Below are 26,942 nucleotides of genomic sequence, written 5' to 3' on the forward strand. Positions count from 1 at the left end.
TCACTGAAGTAATTTTTTTTCCCTCTCCCCTAATATAAGAAAGGAACAGACATTAGACCTAGACCGGGGTTCGAGGCTTGAAAAAATCCAGTATTATTTGTTCTTCATGATGTGAAATATGTGTTGAAAAGCAACCCAAGATGAAGTCAGCCATGTGTGCCAGTGTGTTACTTGGCATGCCTTTGCTGGCCCCAACTGTAAGGGTCACTCTCCATTTCCTCCATTTTCCACTCCCCTTCACACCATTTGTGGTGAAGCAATGGGATGCACTGAAGTGCACCCTCTAGCCTCGTGTGGGATAGGGACATCAGATGCCACTCCAACCCCCTCGTCTTCCTCCGCCAGCCAACGGTGCGAAGATGAGAGGAGTGTGCTCTGAATGTTTTCTGCCTAGCAGAGGCTAGTTCTCACTTACGAAAATGGCCCCACTTTGACCTGTATATCAGGCACAATGGTGTAGGTTTCAAAGAAACATGGCACCAACAAGTTGGAAAACGTGGGCCATGCGTGGACCGTGTTTGAGTCTGGCAAGCTCCAGATCTGCTACCAGGTTCCAGCCATTATCACAGGCGCAAAAATGCCAGGCCCCAGGTGTAGCAGGGAAAAAAAAATGCCATCTCAGCCAGGATGGCATCCCTGACCTCGGAGGCACTGTGCTGTCTGTCCCCCAAGCTGATCAGTTTCAGCACGGCCTACTGACATCTCCCCATGCCAGTGTTACAGTGTTTTCCGCTAGTAGCTGGGGTGGAGGTTGCAGCTTCGTAGGGTTTCAGTCTACTCCTGCCATGAATTTTGGCCTGGGAGAGGAGAGAGGCCACCCCAGTTTGCACCCGGGGAACAGACTCCACCACATTCACCCTGCCTGTCATTAAAGATAAGCACTGCAGCATCCCTGACCACAGGCGCTTGTCCATGTGTCGGTGGTCAAGTGGACCTTGCAGCAAAGCGCAGAGCTCTGGGCCCGACTGATGTTATGGGACACATGCAGGCGCAAGGCAGAGACAGCACACCAAGAGAAGTAGTAACGGCTAGGCCCAGCATAGGGAGGTGCCCCAGCTGCCATCTGCTGACGGAAGGCCTGGGTCTCCAGAAGCATAAACAAACACCAACATCTCCAGGGCCAGCAGTTTATCGATGAGGCTGTTACAGGCTTGGGCATGGGGGTGGGTTGTATTGTACTTCTGCCTGCAATGAAAAGCTTGGGAAATGTGGAGTGGCTGGGAAGAGGCGCATGATGGTGCAGGCCAAAAGGGCGCATGAGGGTGAACTCCCCAATGTGTCAGAGATAGGTGTGTAGGTGTCCTTGCATCATATACTTGCACCATATTTGGCTTTGGAAGTTAATTTTGTGCCAAAAAGTGGTTAAGACAGCGATCCCTCAGCTACTCCCGTTACACTGTCTATTGAAGTTACCATCTGTGGAAGTGGACCACCATTTCTAAGATCCCAAAGGAAGCAGGCAAGAGATGTGCAGTTCAGAAAAAAAGATGAGAAAATAAGTTTAGGCTGTAGAGCACAGAGGGATCGGAGAGGACAGAGCTGGTGTCGGCCAGGTATTCCCACAACATGCGCCTATACTTGTCCCTCCTGGTGACACTAGGCCCCTGAGTGGCAGTAATTTGTCCAGGGGGGCCATTAACGTGTTCCAGACCTAGGAATAAGTCTTCCAACAGGGTAGAGTTTTGCATGCCTTTGCTTCTACCCACTGTTTTTGCTGCTTAGCTTCCCTCCACATCTACTCTGCTTTCACCCCTAAACATCACCCCAGTTTATGCCTTTGCTTCTACCCAGGTTTTTTGTTGATTTAGCTTCCCTCTACATCTACACTGCTTTAGCCCCTAGACATCACCCCTGTCCATGTGGGGTCGGTGGCCTCGTCATCCACCAACTCCTCTTCCAATTGCGCACTGCCCCCTTACTGCAAACCGCACATGACCACAGCTTGCCTTGATGGCAACTGTGTCTCATGATCCCCACTTAGGTCCAGACAAGTCGGTGGCGGGTCCAAAACCCCAAAATTGGAAGGAAATGGCAGATGCTGCAGTATTTCTAACACCTGTTCCTGGTGCTCGGGCCTGGTCTGTGTTGTACCCTGCACCCTGCTTAACGCATCTGCCATATCCGAAGTTGTGCTGAGCGCATGCTAATGTTTCGTGTCCAGTGCAATGGATGGGATGGGATTTCACATAAGTCTGCCACCCATGGCCACTCATGGTTGAGCAACTGAGGGAGTTGACTTTGACGAACCCGAGGGTTTTGGAGTTGGAACTACATCAAAGGTCTGTGCTGCTCACACACTCTGCTCAACACATGATATGTTTAGTGCCAGCAGTGTGGAGACGTCGCACAACAGCCGTTGTTCCAGCAGGTACAGGCGTTGTAGGAGTGCATAGAGGCTAGCAGCGGCAACTATACACTTTAAAAACTATCCGCACAAGCGCCACACTTTCACCAGTAGCTCAGGAACATTGGGGTACCTTTTTCAAAAGATTAGCAGCAATGAGTTAAAAACGTGGCCCAGGCATGGAATATGTTGCAGGCTGCCAAGCTACAGAGCCAATCCCAGGTTACGGCCATTATCACACATGACAACATGCCTGGGCCCAGGTGCAGTGGCAAAAACCACATTGCCGTCTCATCGAGGATGGCATGACTCACTTTGTAGGCAGTGTGCTGTCTGGCCCCCAAGCTGATGAGCTTCAGCACAGCCCGCTGACGTCTCCCCACACCAGTGTTGCAGCGTTTCCAGCTCGTAGCTGGGGTCAATTTAACAGCGGAGGAGGGTGGTGTTTCAGCCCTCCTCCCAGGAATGTTGTGTGGGGAGACAAGTCAGGCCACCACATTTTGCGACCCGGTCCACGCCTCAACTACATTCAACCACTGTGCCCAAATTGAAAGGTAGCGTCCCTGTCCGCATGCACTTGTCCATTCGTAACTGGTCACATGGAACTTTAGGGCTAAGCGCTGAATTTAGGGACCGCCTCATGTTTGGGGGAAAGTGCTGGTGTGGACGGCACAGTGCGGTGGCGCAGTAGACACTCTGCCCAAAAAGGGCAGAGTGTCCCCCAGCCGGGATTCCAACATCTCCTGGGCCAGATTTCTTGAGATGAGGCCGTTGAAGCCTTGGGCATGTGGGTGGGTTGCGCTGTACTTTAGCATGAAATGAAAGGCTTGGGAGATGGGGAGTTGCTGGGAAGAGGCGCATGATGGCGCGGGCAAAAGGAGAAATGGCAGGAAAAGGTGAGGATAAGGGTGAACTCCCCAAAGTGTCAGAGGCAGATGTGGAGGTGTCCTGGCTCCTGGTCTGGACTGCAGCGCCAGCCCTGTCAACAGTGGAAGAGGCAGTGGCCGCCAGGCCAAACGACGATTATCCTGCGCTTGCTCTCACCCACTGAGCCCAGGGCTTGCCTTCCAAATGATGGCACCCGCAAGAGGTGGTGAGATTCCTCTCCGCAGATCTCCAAACCATCTTGGACTTGCAAATTGCACTAAATTTGTCATGTAACTGACATGTATATGATGAGTCTATCCATTGTCTGTTCATTTTGGTGAAAGTCAGCCTGTCAGCTGACAGACAGCTGTGCTTGTCAGTGATGATGTCACCGGCTGCTTGTACCCCCAGTTTTTGCTGCTTAGCTTGCCTCCACATCCACACTGCTTTTGCCCCTACACATCACCCCTATCCATGCCTGTGCCTCTAGCCATAAGTCTGCCACCCATGGAAACTCATGGTGCAGAAAGTGAGGGAGCTGACTCTGAGGAACCCTTGGGTTTTGTAGCTGGTACTCCATCAAAGGTCTCTGCTGCTCACACACCCTGCTGAACATACGGTATCTAGGGTTAGAGCGTGTGGTGACCTCGCACAACAGTAGGTGCTTCAGGCAGATGTAGGCCTTGCTGGAGTGTATTGCGGCTAGCTCCAGGTACTGTAGACTTGGGAAAGTGGGTGTCCAAGTGCCGCACTTTCACCCTTAGCTCAGCTAATTTGGGGTATGTTTTTAAAAATCATTGCACCACTACATTGAACATGTGGGCCAGGCATGGAACGTGTTGGAGGCTGGCAAGCTCCAGAGCCCTCCAACAAGCTAAAAAACCTGGCCCCAGGGGCAGCGGGGATAAACAAATTGCCATCTCATCCAGGATGGCATCCCTGACCTCAGAGGCAGTGTGCTGTCCGTCTCCCAAGCTGATGAGCTTCAGCCCAGCCTGCTGACGTCTCCCCACACCAGTGTTGCAGCGTTTTCAGCTCGTAGCTGGGGTAAATCTAACAGCGGAGGAGGAGGAGGGTGGTGTTTCAGCCCTCCTCCCAGGAATGTTTTGTGGGGAAACAAGTCAGGAAAATTCTTGAAACGGGAGAGTTTTGCATCTTTGCCCTTGCTGCCTATGGACATCCCTTTGCCTCTAGCCACCATTTTCCCTGCTTTGCTTGCCTCCACATCCACACTGCTTTTGCCCCTAGACATCACCCCAGTCCATGCCTTAGCTTGTACCCCCAGTTTTTCCTGCTTAGCTTGCCTCCACATCCACACTGCTTTTGCCCCTAGACATCACCCCAGTCCATGCCTTAGCTTGTACCCCCAGTTTTTCCTGCTTAGCTTGCCTCCACATCCACACTGCTTTTGCCCCTAGACATCACCCCAGTCCATGCCTTAGCTTGTATCCCCAGTTTTTCCTGCTTAGCTTGCCTCCACATCCACACTGCTTTTGCCCCTAGACATCACCCCAGTCCATGCCTTAGCTTGTACCCCCAGTTTTTCCTGCTTAGCTTGCCTCCACATCCACACTGCTTTTGCCCCTAGACATCACCCCAGTCCATGCCTTAGCTTGTACCCCCAGTTTTTCCTGCTTAGCTTGCCTCCACATCCACACTGCTTTTGCCCCTAGACATCATCCCTATCCATGCCTCTTCCCCTAGCCATAACTCTGCCACCCCTGGAAACTCATGGTGCAGAAACTTTGGTTGCTGACTTTGAGGAACCCTTGGGTTTTGTAGATGGAACTCCATCAAAGGTCTGTGCAGCTCACACACCCTGCTCAAGATATGGTATTGTAGGGTTTCAGCGTGTGTGAATGACGGACAACAGCCTGTGTTTGGACAGATGTAGGCCTTGCTAGAGTGTTTTTAGGCTAGCAGCGACTCCTGTGCACTTGCAAAAGTGGGCGCACAAGCGCCGCATTTTCAACAGTAGCTTCGGTACATTTGGGTATGTTTTTAAAAAACTTTGCACCACTAGGTTAGACGTGGGCCAAACATGGAACGTGTTGGAGGCTGGCAAGCTCCAGAGCCGCTACCAGGTTCCAGCCATTATCACAGGCGTAAAAATGCCAGGCCCCAGGTGTAGCAGGGAAAAAAAAATGCCATCTCAGCCAGGATGGCATCCCTGACCTCGGAGGCACTGTGCTGTCTGTCCCCCAAGCTGATGAGCTTCAGCACCACCTGCTGACGTCTCCCCACACCAGTGTTTTAGCGTTTGCCGCTAGTAGCTGTGGTGGAGGTTGCAGCGTCGTAGGGTTTCAGTCTACTCCTGCCATGAATTTTGGCCTGGGAGAGGAGATAGGCCACCCCAGTTTGCACCCGGGGAACAGACTCCACCACATTCACCCTGCCTGTCATTAAAGATAAGCACTGCAGCATCCCTGACCACAGGCGCTTGTCCAAGTGTCGGTGGTCAAGTGGACCTTGCAGCAAAGCGCGGAACTAAGGGCCCACCTGATGTTGAGTGACATGTGCTGGTGCAAGGCGGGGACGCCACACCGGGAGAAGTTGAGACGGCTAGGGACGGCATAGTGAGGTGCCACAGTTGCCATCAGGTCCGGGAAGGCGGGAGTTTCAACAAGCCGGAACGCCAACCTCTCCTGGGCCAGCAGTTTAGCGATGTTGGCGTTCTAGGCTTGCGTGGGTGGGTGGTTAGCGGTGTATTTCTGCCGGCGCTCCAATGTCTGAGAGATGGTGGGTTGTTGTAAAGAAGCGCCTGATGGTGCCTTTGATGGTGCAGGAGAAGGAGATAAGACAGAAACAGGGGAGGATGAGGGAGAAGTCAACAAAGTGGCGGAGGCAGATGAAGTGATGTCCTGGCTCGTCCTCTGGAGTGCATCGCCAGCACTGTGAGCAGAGGCAGTGGCATGAACGGCGGGCGACGTTTGTCCTGCCGTTGCTGCCTGCCACTGATTCCATTGCTTGGATTCCAAATGACGGTGCATTGAAGTGGTGGACAGGTTGCTCTTCTCAGGGCCCCTACTCGATTTCGAGAGGCAAATTGTGTAGACGACACTATATCTGTCCTCGGCGCATTCCTTGAAAAAACTCTACACCTTCAAGAAACGTGCCCTCGATGGGGGAGTTTTTCTGGGCTGGGTACAAAAGGGAACATCTTCGGACATTCCGGGTCTGGCCTGGCTTCGGCAAAGCAGCTGACCTCTGCCTCTGGACATGTCTCTGCCTCTAGCTACCCTTTTTGGTGCTGCACCTGCCTCAACATCCACACTACTTTCCCAGCTTGACATCTGCCTTGTCCAGGTGGGGTCGGTGTCCTCGTCGTCCACCACCTCCTCTTCCAACTCCTGTCTCGCCTCCTCCTCCTGCACAATGCGCATGTCAACTGGCTGCCCTGACAGCAACTGCGTCTCATCGTCGTCGATGAGGGTGGGTTGCTGGTCATCCGCCACCAAATCGACCGGAGATGGAATGGAGGAGACTCTAGTGTTTGAGCATCTGGACACAGATACTCGTCTGTTAGGTCCGTGGAATCGCGAAATGGAGGGGCAGGTTGCGGTACAGTCAAAGGAAGGGAGAACAGCTCTGGGGAGCAGGGACAGTTGGGGTTATTGTTCTGGGAAGATTGGGAATTTTGGGTGGAAGGAGGACAAGACTGTTGGGTAAGAGGAGGTAGAGGCTGACTGGCTGGTGGACAATGTGCTTTAAGCGTTATCCGACAGCCATTGCAAGACCTGTTCCTGGTTCTCGGGCCTACTAATCTTTGTACCATTCAGCCTAGTTAATGTGGAACTTTTGTGCAAAGCGCAGAACTTAGGGCCCGCCTGATGTTAAGGGACACACGCTGGTACAAGGCTCAACTCACCCTAAGTGCCAAAAACACTGCTGGTGCAAGGCTCTACTCATGCCAAGGGCCTCAATCTCTGCTGGTAGCTCAGCTTAAGGTCATGTAACTTTGTTTGGAAGGGCTCATGTTAAGGGCTAGAAAAGTGAATTTTGGAAGGTCTTACCACATCACACACACACACACACACACACACACACTCAAAATGATAGTTAAGGGTGAGGGCTTTTGGAATTCCCATTGCCTATTCCATTTGTGGTTGTCATGGGGAACGTGATTTAAAGGGGTGGTTGTTACTGTTTGTTGAGCTTAAATTGGGGTTTGTGTCCATCCATTTGGGGAGTAAAGAAGGTTTCCAGGTATTTTCCCACTTTGATAGAGGTTTTTTTGAATGTGGAAAGTGTGTAGTTGTTAGGCAGTGATGTTGGGGTAATAGAGGGTCTTTGGTGTGTTAGATGCCCCCAGGCATGCTTCCCCTGCTGTCCCAGTGTCATTCCAGAGGTGTTGGCATCATTTCCTGGGGTGTCATAGTGGACTTGGTGACCCTCCAGACACGGATTTGGGTTTCCCCCTTAACGAGTATCTGTTCCCCATAGACTATAATGGGGTTCGAAACCCATTCGAACACACGAACATTGAGCGGCTGTTCGAATCGAATTTCGAACCTCGAACATTTTAGTGTTCGCTCATCTCTATATATAACTGACCATTGTAATGCAACTGCCCCCCTCCAAAATGTTCAGATACAATATTCATATTCCAGTTAAAATCACAAGGACCAAATTATAGTCAATACATAAACCATTCAGAATTAAATCAAGAGAGAGACTGGTCAGAAGCTTAGAATGAGAATTAATTCAAATCGCCATACAATTAGAGAATAAAGATTGGAACTTCCCGTGTCAAAACATTTCAGCAATGAAGATCATAATATCACCAATGAAATGAAAATTTTGGTTTTAAGAGGGAATTTTAAATCCAGGAAAGAGAGATGAATTTATGAGTACAAATTTATGACCTTGTTTAACACTCTCGAGAAAGGGATGAATCTCTCACATGGGTTCATGGCTTCCTACAGAAATCACTGAATTGAGACAGCCAGCCATAAAGACACTCTATGAACTGATAAGAACATTACAAACTGATGAATTGTTTAGTTGCATAACCAATAACCTTCTTCTACCCTCCCTCCTAGAATTCTATTCCTATGTGATCCTCTTGTACATAAACATGCATCCTTCAGAAATTTTTAGATATACTTGAAGAAGAAGCCAAGAGCTTTGAAACGTTGTAATCTACTATCATTATTAGTTAACCATTAAAAAAAGGTATCAACTTCTGAAGACTCTCAAGTTTTTTTGTTGAATTAAATCAAGTATCACATATAAAGTTGCTATAAAAAGCCCCCAGCTGGGAGCTAGAATAAAACTTGCTCCGCAGTAACAAATAGAGTCCTCAGGGGGAACCAGTTGGGTATCTTGCCCTAAAATATATGATATGATATTTTTCAATCTTTGCTAGAATGTAGCTCAAGTGCAATGGGGTGTGCCAGTGTCTACAAGGGATTTGTATTCAGGTTTGAAAACCTGAGGCTCTGCCACACCCATTGCACTTTTGGTGACAGACTCCCTTTAACGTTAAAATCTGTATGCAGCTATTTCTATCAGTGTGCCCCAATGTGATATCACTGTATTTTTCTGTAGGGAAACAGGTTATTTTTCAGAGAGAACAGCTTTAATAGTAAATTCAGCTCTGGTACATCTGTAAAAGTTTGACGTACATGAGTAATAAGCAATCTGCAAAGACAGTCACACAAGACCAATATGCTTATACTTCTCATAATAATACAATGTATCTTCTAATTCATTATGTTAGTATTCAAAGGGTAATACACTTATTTATGATTTCCCTAAGTAACAGGTTTATAAAATATCTGAGTCAGAAAACTTCAGAAAAATCATTCATTTGTCAAATTTTAATAGCTCTTAAATAATTTAGTGATTTATCATGCTAATTGTTTTATCTTCAAGTAATATTCAACATATTAAGATGTGAGCTGTATGTTCAAGTGTTTGCTTCCCATTTGTTGCTTCTCACTAAATATACAGTAAGCCCCTCTTAATGATAGTAATAAATGTATGTTTCCATTTCAATTTTCAAGTTGCTTATTTTATTTTGAACCTATAGGGACTGTCTAGCTCTTCTTTATTGATGACCAGTCCTCAGGATAGATCATCAATAAAAGATAAATGGGGGTCCAACAGTAGGGATCCCCACTGACTTAGCTGTTTGAAGGAGCTGAAACTCTTGTATGAGCACAATGACCCCTTCACTATTTGCATCATAGATGGTTTGATAGTGACCATGTGATGTAATGTGACAAGACTGAGATTCTATTACATAGCTGTTCTGAAACTTACAGGAGCACCACGGCCCCTTCAAAAAGCTGATCAATGGGAGTCAGTCACCTATTTATTTTCATTGCTAATCTATCCTAAAGACAGGTTATCTATAAAGATGAACTGGATAATCCCTTTAAACCAGTGGGAGTCTAGGTTGCAGATGCCAAAACTGGGCTGCATTAAAGATGTTTGAATCCTGAGTTCAACCATTTCTGCTACAGTTTTGTCATAGTTTTTTCAACATTAAAAAAAGGATCAAAAATGTAATTTGCTGATACAATTTTGCATACAGTAACTTAGTTGACTTTGTCTATATAATCTGGCATAAAGCTTCCTACTGTCAGAACTTCATGTACTGTATGACTGTATAACCCAAAAACACTACAGTATAGTACAGGGAATCTAGCACCACATCGTTTCTAAAGAATTTAAATACTTTTGTAACATAGTGAACATTTTATATGTCATATCTGCCATCAGGAAGCCAGATTCTCATAGACATTTACAGATCAACCAATCTTTCAGAAAGCAGATTTATCCAATATTCGTTTATGAGTATGGCCAGCTTTAGCCTCATAATTCCTTTACACTTGTTGTGCACACCAGTCTGTGCTCTGTAGTTTTTGGGGTGGTCAACCCCATATCAGTAATGGTGTAAATTATTTATCCCCCCTGCCACTACAGAGATCAGCTGTCTAACTTTGTAACTTCAAATAATTCTCAGTGCAGAATATATTTTTCCATATGTAAGTCTGAGGTTTTCTTGGAATGATGAAAATATGACCTGTGTGTGCTGTAATTTCTTTTATCCACAGAGCAGTGCAGTAGCAGTTAATAATGTCATTTAGCCGTTTTATTTTAGAAATCTATTAATGATCTTGTGTACGTTGTAAATAAGTCTATGCTGCTGCCTTTAAAACATGACATTTATGGCGTTGACTAACTTTTATTCTGTTTTTTTTTTTTTACTACACTTTGGGCAATAGGAATGCAATTAATGATAATAATGATCATATGTAGTGGAAAACAAATTTCTCCCAATGGGAGCTTGGATAATTTACATACAAATTAAAAATGAAATAAATGTTAAAAGGGGAAGAAACTAATACAGAAAAACAACATAACTTCAGTATAGTACAATAAATAAAATTAATTAGGTCAAATAATGTGCAGAAAATGTTACATTGTATTAAAAAGGCATTGTAAATACATTTCAAGGGACCATCGCCAAGCAGAAAATGTTAAAGTATAAGCTACCTTACAACAATTACATGGTAACATCATTGCTTAAATAGCAATCTTCAAATATATAGTGAAACTAAACAATAAAATATAACATTTCAAGAGGTCTAAACCAAACCCATTTTATTGGATATGCTGCCTATGGAACTTCATTGTCCCCAAGACTTGGTTCCCTTGGTGTTAATCTTATAAAGGACCTAGAACCCATGGTTCTCTGGGTGTTAATCTTATAAGGGACCAAGGATGAGAAAAAATATTGAAGCCAGCCCTTTACACTAAGCAATGATGGCAGTGTCCAGGTCAATAAAACATTGCAGCAGCATGGGCAGGCTCAAAGTGGTCAAATGTATAACATGGACTTATGTTATAACTGGGAGAATTTATACATATACAGTATTTAATAAATAATAAGATCAATAGACTTTTGTCAGTGGCACCACTATACTGCCAGAGGATTGGTGTGATATGAGCATGGACTAAAAGCATCTGTGTATGGAAACTAATTGGCATCATTATTGCCAGGAAGAAAACCTACAGGAATGTAAAAAAAAAAAAAAAAAATAGCTTGAATTATTGTAGAAACTTGGATTTTTTTTTGGACTGTGAGAATCCCTAAAAGTCAATTGCCTGCTGCTGTTTTGTCCCAATAGATGTTCATTGACATACTTCTATTTGTTTATCAGGGGCGGCCGAGAAAAGTTCCAAACATGGAGCAGAAGACAAAACTCAACACATTATTATGGCAATGAAGGAAAGAATGAAAATTCGAGAAAGAAACAGACCAGAGGTTTTCGAGCTTATCCAAGAGCTTTTCCAGATATCAAAAGAAGATTTTGTACATCACACCAAATCAGCTAAGCAAAATGTTCTAGATGGGACATCCAAGTGGTCTGCCAAAATCAAAATCACAGGTAAAGAACAGTTTCTTCAGTCACCTGTGATTCACTACTAAGTAACTATCTACATTCTTCTATGTATAAAATATTTTAAACAGAACCTGGGATGGTTAACTTGGTATCTGATCTATAGGCACCGTTCTCATTGAAATATTTGCTTATTCCAAGCTGGAGATCAGTGGACAGTCTTACTCAATGACTGACTGCACTGGAAAACACGCCGTGGATATCTTAAATGTCATTAAGTGTTTCTTAAGCAGTTTTTTATGCTGATTTCAAATCTGAAAACCGTTTTTTGCTTTATCAGATCAAATTCTTAAGATACTGTCGAAAAAATGTTTTTATTTAGCTTAAATAGGACTACAAGCTTCTGACAGTAAACAAAAAAATAAATAAAAAATATATATATATATTTATATATGTTCTCTCTCTCTCTCTCTCTCTCTCTCTCTCTCTCTCTCTCTCTCTCTCTCTATATATATATATATATATATATATATATAATTAGCATCTGCTCGCGACTTTGTCTGCGTGCTGCTGTTGGCAACGACGCATGCAATTGTTGCTAGCGATGATCCGATTTCTGCAACCTGTGGCCTTAGTCAAGGATGTAGACAATTGCATTTCCAATTTCTGACAAAATTAGTGTCTTTAAATACATATTGTTACATTTTTTGTTGGTGTTTTTAAATAGTATTTTTTGTATAGGCATTTCTGCAGGCATATTTGAAGTTGTATCGAAAAGCCTATAGGGAGGGATAAATGTCTCCTAAAAGCCATTTGTATAGAGCATATTTTGTTTTGTAAAAAATATAACTGACCCCTAAAATACCAAAAGCCAAAACGATACAGACATTTTAATAATTTGTTATTGACTTCCTGTAAACAACTAACTGCAGAACTAGAACCTTAAAATAGGTAAAATAAATACCAAGGAAACAGAGCTTAATACTTTGTATAAAAGAAATTTTTTTTTTTTTTTTCAGTATGCATTTGAGAGGGTGGGTGGGTTTGTTCTTTAATAATCCTGTTCTTCATATTGTTTTCTTCATGAAATGTTTGTACTTTACTAAATAAACTAATTATTCTATGCAGATTTATATATTCCTTTATAGCATTTTATTTATTATTGAAGACATCACATTTCATGATTGTCTCATATCATCTGTATACTAATAAATGTTTTCCATATTTTCTAGTTCTTTGTGCTCAGGGTCTACAAGCAAAAGATAAAACAGGGTCAAGTGACCCATATGTGACAGTGCAAGTTGGAAAAACTAAGAGAAGAACCAAAACCATCTTTGGAAACCTAAATCCAGTGTGGGATGAAACATTTCATTTGTAAGTATAGAAACTTGTTGAAAAGGTTAATGTACAGCTTGTCAATATAGTTAGTAATACGCGTGTGTAGGAGACAGCAAGAATCTATTGGCATGTAAATCCATTGCTTTATCATTGGGTGGTGAATTATACTGCACGGTAAATCACTAGCCACATAGATCGTTCCTCCAATCAATGTTGTATTACTGTACTACACTTGCAGAGAATAGCTAATTGAGAAATACTTGTCATGTACAATGATTTACCAGTTGAAAGGTCAAACCTTACCTTCTCTCATTCTAGATGGTGGCATCAAGGAGGTCAGTGATATATGGTATATTGTATACTATTTACAGTGTAGAAGAGATGAAGGGAATTAACCCTACTGCTTCTGCTGCATTTTAATTAGAGTTTTTAATAGAATCTTTCACTGAAGAAGTAATATGTACATTATAAAACGTTTGTCATTAGAAATTCCATATGATAAATTACAGGATTTTTTATGTGCCTTACCAGTTATATCTTATGCAAATACAAAGAGTGCATGGAACTCAGTGAAGATCTTCAATAAATTATTTAGAAAATGTTCACTTCACCTTATTATATTAAAGTTATTTAAATTACATTTTGGGTCAGATAATTAAAATGTATTACCTTACTGTGTTACTATGTCCCTCTGCTCCCTCTCTGCTCTACAATGTGTGGCCAGCCATGTTGCATTGCTATGGCAACTAGAATTCTCCTGACGATGTCACTCTGGCAGAGTAATGAAGTTTTGTGTCTCCTGACACTCACAGACTGGGTTTTTTGTGCCTTGTTGCACCTGATTTCTGATTGTTTTGGTTGTTCCTAGTTCAGGAGTCAATATAATGTCTCTCGCTGGTAACTTTAGTGATGTCATCACATTGAAGACTACCCTGAGAACCACAGTCTGAGTAGCTTGAAATGGAAGGAGATGTCTTTGGCACACATAAATACACTAGTCTTATTTTCCATACGTGTGTTATGAGATATGAATGGGAATCACTCTGTTCAGCTCAATGCATATATTTACAGCTGGTATGATTAGCTTTGTGACCAGCTTACCTACTGACAGACATCTGCCTAAACCAACAGTCTTTTTGTGTGTGTTTGTCTCCTCCTCCTCATCATCATCATCCTCATCCTCCTCTTCAGCATCCTCCTCTTCAGCATCATCCTCCTCATCATCATCCTCCTCCTCATCATCCTAGAGATGTGGGTCTTGAGGTTATGTTTAAAGGTTCTGATTGTGGGGGACAGTCTTATGAATCATGGTAGTGACTTCTAAAATATGGGGGGATGCATGTGAGAAATCTTGGAGGATGTTTTGTGAACAGAGAATCAGAGCAGAATCAGAGACAGAAGAAGGTCTTGGGCTGATCATATATTGTGTGAGGAGATGGATAGTGATAGGTTGAGTCAGAGGTGTATGAATGGGACAGGTTGTGGATGGCTTTGTATGTACTAATAACCTGATTTAGTTCATTGGACAGTGATTAGCCAGTGAAAGGATTGGCAGAGAGGAGATGAAGATGAATAATGAGAAGAGAGGTGACTTACCCAGTGTCAGGATCTGAGTTATTTATAAAATGGTTGTGGGGTGTGATGGTGTTCTTCTGGGGATTTGAGCCAAAGTCCTCTGGTTCTTTGGTCGATTCTCTTTGCCACTGAGCTGTTGGGATAGTGTTTGGGTATCTGCCACAGTGTCTACTTGAGCTTGCTTTGTGTCTCGGTGGTACGAGTTTCGGGTGTGTGTAATTGTTGTCTACCTATCAGGTCTTTCTGGGGTCTGTAAAAGGCTGACGGCTGGCTTCAGTCCTTGCTGGTTTTGGTAGTAACCAGCTAGGATTCTTGGCCCAGTCTAGAAGGAGAGTTTAGTTGGAGTTGTATGGTTTCTGGAGCTGAATTGGAAGTGATGTGAGTTTTATTCTGTATGAGAGTCTGTTTTACCCTCAAACATTCCTACTCAACCCTTGTCCTGCATTTCTGGCTGCCTGTCACTGTTTGGTATTAGTGAGTTTCTGTTTTGGGGTTCAGGTTTATTTTGCCCCTGTCCTGCGATACCCTTTCCTCACTACTCCACTTTTCCTGTCCTCATTTTCTGTTGTGTGTTTAGTGGTTTTTCTGCACCTGTTAGTTCTCTAGCACGTCCCATCCTAGGTAATACTGTTTGCAGCTGCACTTATCCTTTCACTAAGGGTGGCTGCCTCTAGTTTCCCAGTCCCTAGCCTCTTTCAGCTCTCATCCTGCCTGTCTGTTAGGTCTTCGCGTTTAGAGAGCCAGTAGTTGTCGGGGCCGAGCTTAGCTCAGGAACAGCTGACCAACACCCTCAGGCAGGACCTAGTCAGCCGTCGTAGCACTAGGAACAGCTTACCTACCCCGTTTTCCTAGTAGTACTAGCACCATTCGGTACCACAGTTGTTGGGCATTGACACAACTGTGAGACCCAGGCGGTGGAGTTAAGGATGGATTAGACTGGAACAATAGAGTTAGCTGGAAGGCCACAGAGAAGGATTTTGCATTAGTCCAGACAGGAGATAGATTATAATTTTTGTAGACTTTGGGGTCACTGATGCCAGTGGATGAGAGAGTTTCTAATAAGAGAGATCAGTCAACTGTGACAAAGGCAAAGAAAGAGAACAGAGTAGTGTTGTTTGAATTTTCCAGTAAGTAAATCATTAGAAACTTTAGTTAAGAAAGTTTCAGTGGAGTGATGGGGTTGGAAGCCAGAATTTAAAGTATTGAGTTGGATTTTCCAAGGTAATATAACTATATGTATTAAAGCAATTCTTGTCATAGAGCTACAGTATTAACACAGTAAACCAAAAGTCATACAAGCTTGCTACTTTGCATAAAAAATATTAATACATCTTTAAAAATTCAGTCCTGCTCATAGGTTTTTAGCGTATTAATTGCGTACGCTCACGACTAAAATAGCCACAAATGTTTATTCTAGAGAAATTTGTGCCTAAAGGTAAAGATGCTTTAAGTAAAAGGCAAATTGTTCTACCAGCAACTCATTAATATGAATAAATTAAACAAAAAACTCCACCTCTTCATGCTTCTTTTTATTGCTTAGCTGGAAGATCATACAATTCAGGCAGTGCAGAAGTGCTTGCCAGGAACAAGGAAACTGACTTAATGATCCGATATCCATTGAAAGTCACCTCATTTAAACACTTTAATGGAAGTTCATTGTCCTCTACATTACTTATAGAACAAATTTATATCAACTAAAAAACGTTTACCACTACTTCACAGAATAAAGCCCACATACTGCAGAATCTGTGTAAAAAAACATAAATTGCAATGTATAGTTTTAAGGGTATGATCAAATGTTACCAAATTATTCCACTTAGTACCCCACCCTACTCATTTGTGATGTCCATGGTCCATCCGCTTTTCTTTTTTTTCTGCTGTGTTTTTCACGTACCCAAGTATATAAAATAGTACAGAATACTCTAAATTTGATTAGTAGAAACTAGAGATGAGCGAACACTAAAATGTTCGAGGTTCGAAATTCGATTCGAACAGCCGCTCAATGTTCGTGTGTTCGAATGGGTTTCGAACCCCATTATAGTCTATGGGGAACAGATACTCGTTAAGGGGGAAACCCAAATCCGTGTCTGGAGGGTCACCAAGTCCACTATGACACCCCAGGAAATGATGCCAACACCTCTGGAATGACACTGGGACAGCAGGGGAAGCATGTCTGGGGGCATCTAACACACCAAAGACCCTCTATTACCCCAACATCACAGCCTAACAACTACACACTTTACACACTCAATACCACATCTCTGACAGTAGGAAAACACCTTGAAACATGTGTATTTGGCACTTGCAGTGAGGAGAGCTTGTCACCAGCAGTGAATTTGGCCCTTGTAGTAAGTTGAGGTTGGCACCAACATTTGTTTTGAAAATCAGGGTGGATTGAGCCTCTAACCAGCAGAGTTTGGGCAAATTCATGGTGGAGGGAGCCTCTAAACACCCCAGTTTGGGCAAATTCATGGTGGAGGGAGCCTCTAAAAACCCCAGTTTGGACCAATTCATGGTGGAGGGAGCCTCTAACCAGCCCAGTGTGGGCAAATTCATGGTGGAGGGAGCCTCTAAAAAACCCAGTTTGGACCAATTCATGGTGGAGGGAGCCTCTAACCAGCCCAGTTTGGGCAAATTCATGGTGGAGGGAGCCTCAAAACCCAGTTTGGACCAATTCATGGTGGAGGGAGCCTCTAACCAGCCCAGTTTGGGCAAATTCATGGTGGAGGGAGCCTCTAAAAAACCCAGTTTGGACCAATTCATGGTGGAGGGAGCCTCTAAACAGCCCAGTTTGGGCAAATTCATGGTGGAGGGAGCCTCTAAACAGCCCAGTTTGGGCAAATTCATGGTGGAGGGAGCCTCTAAACAGCCCAGTTTGGGCAAATTCATGGTGGAGGGAGCCTCTATCCAGCCCAGTTTGGACCAATTAATGGTGGAGGGAGCCTCTAACCAGCCCAGTTTGGGCAAATTCATGGTGGAGGGAGCCTCTAAACAGCCCAGTTTGGACCAATTCATGGTGGAGGGAGCCTCTAAAAAACCCAGTTTGGACCAATTCATGGTGGAGGGAGCCTCTAAACAGCCCAGTTTGGGCAAATTCATGGTGGAGGGAGCCTCTAACCAGCCCAGTTTGGACCAATTAATGGTGGAGGGAGCCTCTAACCAGCCCAGTTTGGGCAAATTCATGGTGGAGGGAGCCTCTAAACAGCCCAGTTTGGACCAATTCATGGTGGAGGGAGCCTCTAAAAAACCCAGTTTGGACCAATTCATGGTGGAGGGAGCCTCTAAACAGCCCAGTTTGGGCAAATTCATGGTGGAGGGAGCCTCTAAACAGCCCAGTTTGGACCAATTCATGGTGGAGGGAGCCTCTAAAAACCCCAGTTTGGACCAATTCATGGTGGAGGGAGCCTCTAACCAGCCCAGTTTGGGCAAATTCATCGTGGAGGGAGCCTCTAAACAGCCCAGTTTGGGCAAATTCATGGTGGAGGGAGCCTCTAAACAGCCCAGTTTGGGCAAATTCATGGTGGAGGGAGCCTCTAAAAACCCCAGTTTGTACCAATTCATGGTGGAGGGAGCCTCTAAAAACCCCAGTTTGGACCAATTCATGGTGGAGGGAGCCTCTAAAAAACCCAGTTTGGACCAATTCATGGTGGAGGGAGCCTCTAAACAGCCCAGTTTGGGCAAATTCATGGTGGAGGGAGCCTCTAAAAACCCCAGTTTGGACCAATTCATGGTGGAGGGAGCCTCTAAAAACCCCAGTTTGGACCAATTCATGGTGGAGGGAGCCTCTAAAAACCCCAGTTTGGACCAATTCATGGTGGAGGGAGCCTCTAAAAAACCCAGTTTGGGCAAATTCATCGTGGAGGGAGCCTCTAAACAGCCCAGTTTGGGCAAATTCATGGCGGAGGGAGCCTCTAAACAGCCCAGTTTGGGCAAATTCATGGTGGAGGGAGCCTCTAAAAACCCCAGTTTGTACCAATTCATGGTGGAGGGAGCCTCTAAAAACCCCAGTTTGGACCAATTCATGGTGGAGGGAGCCTCTAAAAAACCCAGTTTGGACCAATTCATGGTGGAGGGAGCCTCTAAACAGCCCAGTTTGGGCAAATTCATGGTGGAGGGAGCCTCTAAAAACCCCAGTTTGGACCAATTCATGGTGGAGGGAGCCTCTAAAAACCCCAGTTTGGACCAATTCATGGTGGAGGGAGCCTCTAAAAACCCCAGTTTGGACCAATTCATGGTGGAGGGAGCCTCTAAAAAACCCAGTTTGGACCAATTCATGGTGGAGGGAGCCTCTAACCAGCCCAGTTTGGACCAATTCATGGTGGAGGGAGCCTCTAAAAACCCCAGTTTGGACCAATTCATGGTGGAGGGAGCCTCTAAACAGCCCAGTTTGGACCAATTCATGGTGGAGGGAGCCTCTAAAAACCCCAATTTGGACCAATTCATGGTGGAGGGAGCCTCTAACCAGCCCAGTTTGGACCAATTCATGGTGGAGGGAGCCTCTAACCAGCCCAGTTTGGACCAATTCATGGTGGAGGGAGCCTCTAACCAGCCCAGTTTGGGCAAATTCATGGTGGAGGGAGCCTCTAAAAACCCCAATTTGGACCAATTCATGGTGGAGGGAGCCTCTAAACAGCCCAGTTTTGGCAAATTCATGGTGGAGGGAGCCTCTAAACAGCCCAGTTTGGGCAAATTCATGGTGGAGGGAGCCTCTAAAAACCCCAGTTTGGACCAATTCATGGTGGAGGGAGCCTCTAAAAACCCCAGTTTGGACCAATTCATGGTGGAGGGAGCCTCTAAAAAACCCAGTTTGGACCAATTCATGGTGGAGGGAGCCTCTAAACAGCCCAGTTTGGGCAAATTCATGGTGGAGGGAGCCTCTAACCAGCCCAGTTTGGACCAATTAATGGTGGAGGGAGCCTCTAACCAGCCCAGTTTGGGCAAATTCATGGTGGAGGGAGCCTCTAAACAGCCCAGTTTGGACCAATTCATGGTGGAGGGAGCCTCTAAAAAACCCAGTTTGGACCAATTCATGGTGGAGGGAGCCTCTAAACAGCCCAGTTTGGGCAAATTCATGGTGGAGGGAGCCTCTAACCAGCCCAGTTTGGACCAATTAATGGTGGAGGGAGCCTCTAACCAGCCCAGTTTGGGCAAATTCATGGTGGAGGGAGCCTCTAAACAGCCCAGTTTGGACCAATTCATGGTGGAGGGAGCCTCTAAAAAACCCAGTTTGGACCAATTCATGGTGGAGGGAGCCTCTAAACAGCCCAGTTTGGGCAAATTCATGGTGGAGGGAGCCTCTAAACAGCCCAGTTTGGACCAATTCATGGTGGAGGGAGCCTCTAAAAACCCCAGTTTGGACCAATTCATGGTGGAGGGAGCCTCTAACCAGCCCAGTTTGGGCAAATTCATCGTGGAGGGAGCCTCTAAACAGCCCAGTTTGGGCAAATTCATGGTGGAGGGAGCCTCTAAACAGCCCAGTTTGGGCAAATTCATGGTGGAGGGAGCCTCTAAAAACCCCAGTTTGTACCAATTCATGGTGGAGGGAGCCTCTAAAAACCCCAGTTTGGACCAATTCATAGTGGAGGGAGCCTCTAAAAAACCCAGTTTGGACCAATTCATGGTGGAGGGAGCCTCTAAACAGCCCAGTTTGGGCAAATTCATGGTGGAGGGAGCCTCTAAAAACCCCAGTTTGGACCAATTCATGGTGGAGGGAGCCTCTAAAAACCCCAGTTTGGACCAATTCATGGTGGAGGGAGCCTCTAAAAACCCCAGTTTGGACCAATTCATGGTGGAGGGAGCCTCTAAAAAACCCAGTTTGGACCAATTCATGGTGGAGGGAGCCTCTAACCAGCCCAGTTTGGACCAATTCATGGTGGAGGGAGCCTCTAAAAACCCCAGTTTGGACCAATTCATGGTGGAGGGAGCCTCTAAACAGCCCAGTTTGGACCAATTCATGGTGGAGGGAGCCTCTAAAAACCCCAATTTGGACCAATTCATGGTGGAGGGAGCCTCTAACCAGCCCAGTTTGGACCAATTCATGGTGGAGGGAGCCTCTAACCAGCCCAGTTTGGACCAATTCATGGTGGAGGGAGCCTCTAACCAGCCCAGTTTGGGCAAATTCATGGTGGAGGGAGCCTCTAAAAACCCCAATTTGGACCAATTCATGGTGGAGGGAGCCTCTAAACAGCCCAGTTTTGGCAAATTCATGGTGGAGGGAGCCTCTAAACAGCCCAGTTTGGGCAAATTCATGGTGGAGGGAGCCTCTAAACAGCCCAGTTTGGGCAAATTCATGGTGGAGGGAGCCTCTAACCAGCCCAGTTTGGACCAATTAATGGTGGAGGGAGCCTCTAACCAGCCCAGTTTGGGCAAATTCATGGTGGAGGGAGCCTCTAAAAAACCCAGTTTGGACCAATTCATGGTGGAGGGAGCCTCTAACCAGCCCAGTTTGGACCAATTAATGGTGGAGGGAGCCTCTAAACAGCCAAGTTTGGACCAATTCATGGTGGAGGGAGCCTCTAAAAACCCCAGTTTGGACCAATTCATGGTGGAGGGAGCCTCTAACCAGCCCAGTTTTGGCAAATTCATGGTGGAGGGAGCCTCTAAACAGCCCAGTTTGGGCAAATTCATGGTGGAGGGAGCCTCTAAACAGCCCAGTTTGGGCAAATTCATGGTGGAGGGAGCCTCTAAAAACCCCAGTTTGGACCAATTCATGGTGGAGGGAGCCTCTAAAAACCCCAGTTTGGACCAATTCATGGTGGAGGGAGCCTCTAAAAAACCCAGTTTGGACCAATTCATGGTGGAGGGAGCCTCTAAACAGCCCAGTTTGGGCAAATTCATGGTGGAGGGAGCCTCTAAAAACCCCAGTTTGGACCAATTCATGGTGGAGGGAGCCTCTAAAAACCCCAGTTTGGACCAATTCATGGTGGAGGGAGCCTCTAAAAACCCCAGTTTGGACCAATTCATGGTGGAGGGAGCCTCTAAAAAACCCAGTTTGGACCAATTCATGGTGGAGGGAGCCTCTAACCAGCCCAGTTTGGACCAATTCATGGTGGAGGGAGCCTCTAAAAACCCCAGTTTGGACCAATTCATGGTGGAGGGAGCCTCTAAACAGCCCAGTTTGGACCAATTCATGGTGGAGGGAGCCTCTAAAAACCCCAATTTGGACCAATTCATGGTGGAGGGAGCCTCTAACCAGCCCAGTTTGGACCAATTCATGGTGGAGGGAGCCTCTAACCAGCCCAGTTTGGGCAAATTCATGGTGGAGGGAGCCTCTAAAAACCCCAGTTTGGACCAATTCATGGTGGAGGGAGCCTCTAAACAGCCCAGTTTTGGCAAATTCATGGTGGAGGGAGCCTCTAAAAACCCCAGTTTGGACCAATTCATGGTGGAGGGAGCCTCTAACCAGCCCAGTTTGGGCAAATTCATGGTGGAGGGAGCCTCTAACCAGCAGAGTTGTGGGAAAGCAGGGTGGAGGGAGCTTCTAACCAGCAGAGTTGGTGGAAATCAGGGTGGAGGGAGCCTCTAACCAGCAGAGTTGGGGGAAATCATGTTGGAGGGAGCCTAGTATTAGCAGAATTGTGCAACGCTTATGGTGGATGAGTATGAGGATGCGGAGGAATTGGAGAGGTTGAGTACAGACATGGAGTTTCATGTTGGGGTGCTTTACACAGGTGGGCACAAAAATGACGGCTCTACCCAGTGGTGGTTCATTTTTATCAAAGTGAGCCGGTCGGCACTCTCAGCTGACAGACGGGTGCGCTTGTCAGTGATGATGCCACCGGCTGCACTGAACACCCTCTCAGATAGGACGCTGGCGGCAGGACAGGACAGCACCTCCAAGGCATATAGGGCAAGTTCAAGCCACAGGTCCAACTTCGACACCCAATACGTGTAGGGCGCAGAGGGGTCGGAGAGGACAGGGCTGTGGTCGGAAAGGTATTCCCGCAACATGCGCCTATACTTCTCATGCCTGGTGACACTAGGACCCTCCGTGGCGGCACTTTGGCGAGGGGGTGCCATCAAGGTGTCCCAGACCTTAGACAGTGTGCCCCTCGTTTGTGTGGACCGGTGAGAACTTGGTTGCCTACTGGAGGAACTGCCCTCCCTGCCGCCAACGTCACATGCTGGAAACATCTCCATCATATTCTGCACCAATTGCCTGTGGCAAGCATTGATGCGATTGGCCCTCCCCTCTACCGGAATAAAAGACGAGATGTTGTTTTTATACCGGGGGTCAAGGATAGCAAAGATCCAGTACTGGTTGTCCTCCATGATTTTGACAATACGCTTGTCGGTTGTAAAGCACCCCAACATGAACTCAGCCATGTCTGCCACAGTGTTAGTTGGCATGACTCCTCTGGCCCCACCGGAAAGTTCAATCTCCATTTCCTCCTCATCCTCCATGTCTACCCATCCGCGCTGCAACAATGGGACGATTCGAAGTTGCCCGGAAGCCTCCTGTATCACCATCACATCATCGGACAACTCTTCTTCCTCCTCCTCCTCCTCCTCCTCCTCCTCCTCCATTAAACGCAGTGAAGCGGACAGATGTGTGGACCTTCTCTCCAGCTGTGACGGATCGGATGCTATCCCTAACTCCTCTGTGTGATCTGAGTTATCCCTGATGTCAATCAGGGATTCTCTCAGAACACACAAGAGCGGGATTGTAAGGCTCACCATCGCATCCTCAGAGCTCACCCTCCTTGTGGACTCCTCAAAGACCCGTAGGATGTCACAAAGGTCTCTCATCCATGGCCACTCATGGATGTGAAACTGAGGCAGCTGACTTTGTGGCACCCTAGGGTTTTGTAGCTGGTATTCCATCAAAGGTCTCTGCTGCTCAACCACTCTATTCAACATCTGAAACGTTGAGTTCCAGCGTGTGGGGACGTCGCACAAAAGCCGGTGTTGTGGCACATGCAGGCGTTGCTGGAGAGATTTTAAGCTAGCAGCGGCTACTGTCGACTTGCGAAAGTGGGCGCACATGCGCCGCACTTTCACCAGTAGCTCTGGAACATTGGGGTAGCTCTTTAGGAAACGTTGCACCACTAGGTTGAAGACATGGGCCAGGCATGGAACATGTTGGAGTCCGGCAAGCTCCAGAGCTGCTACCAGGTTCCGGCCGTTATCACAAACGACCATGCCTGGGCCCAGGTGCAGCGGCTCAAACCATATTGCCGTCTCATCGAGGAGGGCATCCCTCACCTCGGAGGCAGTGTGCTGTCTGTCCCCCAAGCTGATCAGCTTCAGCACAGCCTGCTGACGTCTACCAACGCCAGTGCTGCAACGTTTCCAACTCGTAGCTGGGGTCAATCTAACAGCGGAGGAGGAGGCGGTGGCGGAGGAGGAGGCGGTGGCGGAGGAGGAGGCGGTAGAGGAGGAGGAGGAGGGGGGTGTTCTTCTCGTGTCCCTGCCAGGAATGTTAGGCGGGGAGACGAGGTACACCGGGCCAGTTTGGGAAGCAGTCCCAGCCTCAACTACATTCACCCAGTGTGCCGTCAGTGAAATGTAGCGTCCCTGTCCGCATGCACTTGTCCACGCGTCGGTGGTCAAGTGGACCTTTGTGCAAAGCGCGGAACTAAGGGCCCGCCTGATGTTGAGTGACACGTGCTGGTGCAAGGCGGGGACGGCACACCGGGAGAAGTAGTGACGGCTAGGGACGGCATAGCGAGGTGCCGCAGTTGCCATCAGGTCCAGGAAGGCGGGAGTTTCAACAAGCCGGAACGCCAACATCTCCTGGGCCAGCAGTTTAGCGATGTTGGCGTTCAAGGCTTGCGCGTGTGGGTGGTTAGCAGTGTATTTCTGCCGCCTCTCCAATGTCTGAGAGATGGTGGGTTGTTGTAAAGAAACGCCTGATGGTGCCTTTGATGGTGCAGGAGAAGGAGATAAGACAGGACCAGGGGAGGATGAGGTAGAAGTCAACAAAGTGGCGGAGGCAGATGAAGTGGTGTCCTGGCTCGTCCTCTGGAGTGCATCGCCAGCACAGTCAGCAGTGGCAGTGGCAGAGGCAGAGGCAGTGGCAGAGGCAGTGGCAGTGGCGTGAACGGCAGGCGGCCTTCGTCCTGCCGTTGCTGCCTGCCACTGATTCCAGTGCTTGGATTCCAAATGACGGCGCATTGAAGTGGTGGACAGGTTGCTCTTCTCAGAGCCCCTAATCAATTTCGAGAGGCAAATTGTGCAGACAACACTATATCTGTCCTCGGCGCATTCCTTGAAAAAACTCCACACCTTCGAGAAACGTGCCCTCGAGGTGGGAGTTTTTCGGGGCTGGGTACGAACTGGAACATCTTGGGAGATTCCGGGTGTGGCCTGGCTTCGCCTAAGCTGCTGACCTCTGCCTCTGCCTCTAGCTACCCTTTTTGGTGCTGCACCTGCCTCAACATCCACACTACTTTCCCCGCTTGACATCCCCCCTGTCCAGGTCGGGTCAGTGTCCTCATCATCCACCACTTCCTCTTCCAACTCCTGTCTCATCTCCTCCTCCCGCACAATGCGCCGGTCAACTGGATGCCCTGACGGCAACTGCGTCACATCATCGTCGATGAGGGTGGGTTTCTGGTCATCCACCACCAAATCGAACGGAGATGGAGGAGACTCTAGTGTTTGAGCATCTGGACACAGATGCTCCTCTGTTAGGTTCGTGGAATCGTGACGTGGAGAGGCAGGTTGAGGGACAATGAAAGGAGCGGAGAACAGCTCTGGGGAGCAGGGACAGTTTGGGTTATTGTTCTGTAAAGCTTCGGAATTTTGGGAGGAAGGAAGACAAGACTGTTGGGTAATAGGAGGAGAGGAGGCAGAGTCTGACTGGCTGCTGGACAATGTGCTGTAAGCGTTCTCTGACAGCCATTGCAAGACCTGTTCCTGGTTCTCGGGCCTACTAAGGTTTGTACCCTGCAGTTTAGTTAATGTGGCAAGCAACCCTGGCACTGTGGAGTGGCGCAATGCTTGCTGCCCCACAGGAGTAGGCACGGGACGCCCTGTGGCTTCACTGCTACCTTGCTCCCCAGAACCATTCCCCCGACCTCGCCCACGGCCTCGTCCACGTCCCTTTCCGGGAGCCTTGCGCATTTTGAATTCCTAGTTAGAAATTGGCACTGTATACCAGTAGTAAAAATTGTGGGTGCACGTAACCCCAATATATTCTTTGAATTACCAGTCAGAAACTGGCACTATATGGCAGTAGCAAGAAATGAGGGTATTTGTATTCCCAATATATTCTTTGAATTCCCAGTCAGACAATGGCAATGTATACCAGTAGTAAAAATTGTGGGTGCACGTAACCCCAATATATTCTTTGAATTACCAGTCAGAAACTGGCACTATATGGCAGTAGCAAGAAATGAGGGTATTTGTATTCCCAATATATTCTTTGAATTCCCAGTCAGACAATGGCACTGTATACCAGTAGTAAAAATTGTGGGTGCACGTAACCCCAATATATTCTTTGAATTCCCAGTCAGACACTGGCACTATATGGCAGTAGCAAGAAATGAGGGTATTTGTATTCCCAATATATTCTTTGAATTCCCAGTCAGACAATGGCACTGTATACCAGTAGTAAAAATTGTGGGTGCACGTAACCCCAATATATTCTTTGAATTCCCAGTCAGACACTGGCACTATATGGCAGTAGCAAGAAATGAGGGTATTTGTATTCCCAATATATTCTTTGAATTCCCAGTCAGACAATGGCACTGTATACCAGTAGTAAAAATTGTGGGTGCACGTAACCCCAATATATTCTTTGAATTACCAGTCAGAAACTGGCACTATATGGCAGTAGCAAGAAATGAGGGTATTTGTATTCCCAATATATTCTTTGAATTCCCAGTCAGACAATGGCACTGTATACCAGTAGTAAAAATTGTGGGTGCACGTAACCCCAATATATTCTTTGAATTCCCAGTCAGACACTGGCACTATATGGCAGTAGCAAGAAATGAGGGTATTTGTATTCCCAATATATTCTTTGAATTCCCAGTCAGACAATGGCACTGTATACCAGTAGTAAAAATTGTGGGTGCACGTAACCACAATATATTCTTTGAATTCCCAGTCAGACACTGGCACTATATGGCAGTAGCAAGAAATGAGGGTATTTGTATTCCCAATATATTCTTTGAATTCCCAGTCAGACAATGGCACTGTATACCAGTAGTAAAAATTGTGGGTGCACGTAACCCCAATATATTCTTTGAATTACCAGTCAGAAACTGGCACTATATGGCAGTAGCAAGAAATGAGGGTATTTGTATTCCCAATATATTCTTTGAATTCCCAGTCAGACAATGGCACTGTATACCAGTAGTAAAAATTGTGGGTGCACGTAACCCCAATATATTCTTTGAATTACCAGTCAGACACTGGCACTATATGGCAGTAGCAAGAAATGAGGGTATTTGTATTCCCAATATATTCTTTGAATTCCCAGTCAGACAATGGCACTGTATACCAGTAGTAAAAAT

The 26,942-nt window shown here is 46.5% G+C and overlaps 1 protein-coding gene across 1 annotated transcript in view; it reads left to right on the forward strand.

Annotated features, from left to right (window-relative positions):
- The window catches only part of UNC13C (unc-13 homolog C), a 482,392-nt gene that overhangs the window by 198,232 nt on the left and 257,218 nt on the right, over window positions 1–26,942 (forward strand). Inside the window, exons 10-11 of the mRNA XM_075273478.1 lie at window positions 11,386–11,613; window positions 12,798–12,939. Coding sequence (XP_075129579.1) covers window positions 11,386–11,613; window positions 12,798–12,939 — 370 coding nt within the window. The remainder of the gene's footprint in view (window positions 1–11,385; window positions 11,614–12,797; window positions 12,940–26,942) is intronic.

This window comes from Leptodactylus fuscus, chromosome 5, assembly GCF_031893055.1.
Source record: "Leptodactylus fuscus isolate aLepFus1 chromosome 5, aLepFus1.hap2, whole genome shotgun sequence".
NCBI classification, from domain to species: domain Eukaryota; kingdom Metazoa; phylum Chordata; class Amphibia; order Anura; family Leptodactylidae; genus Leptodactylus; species Leptodactylus fuscus.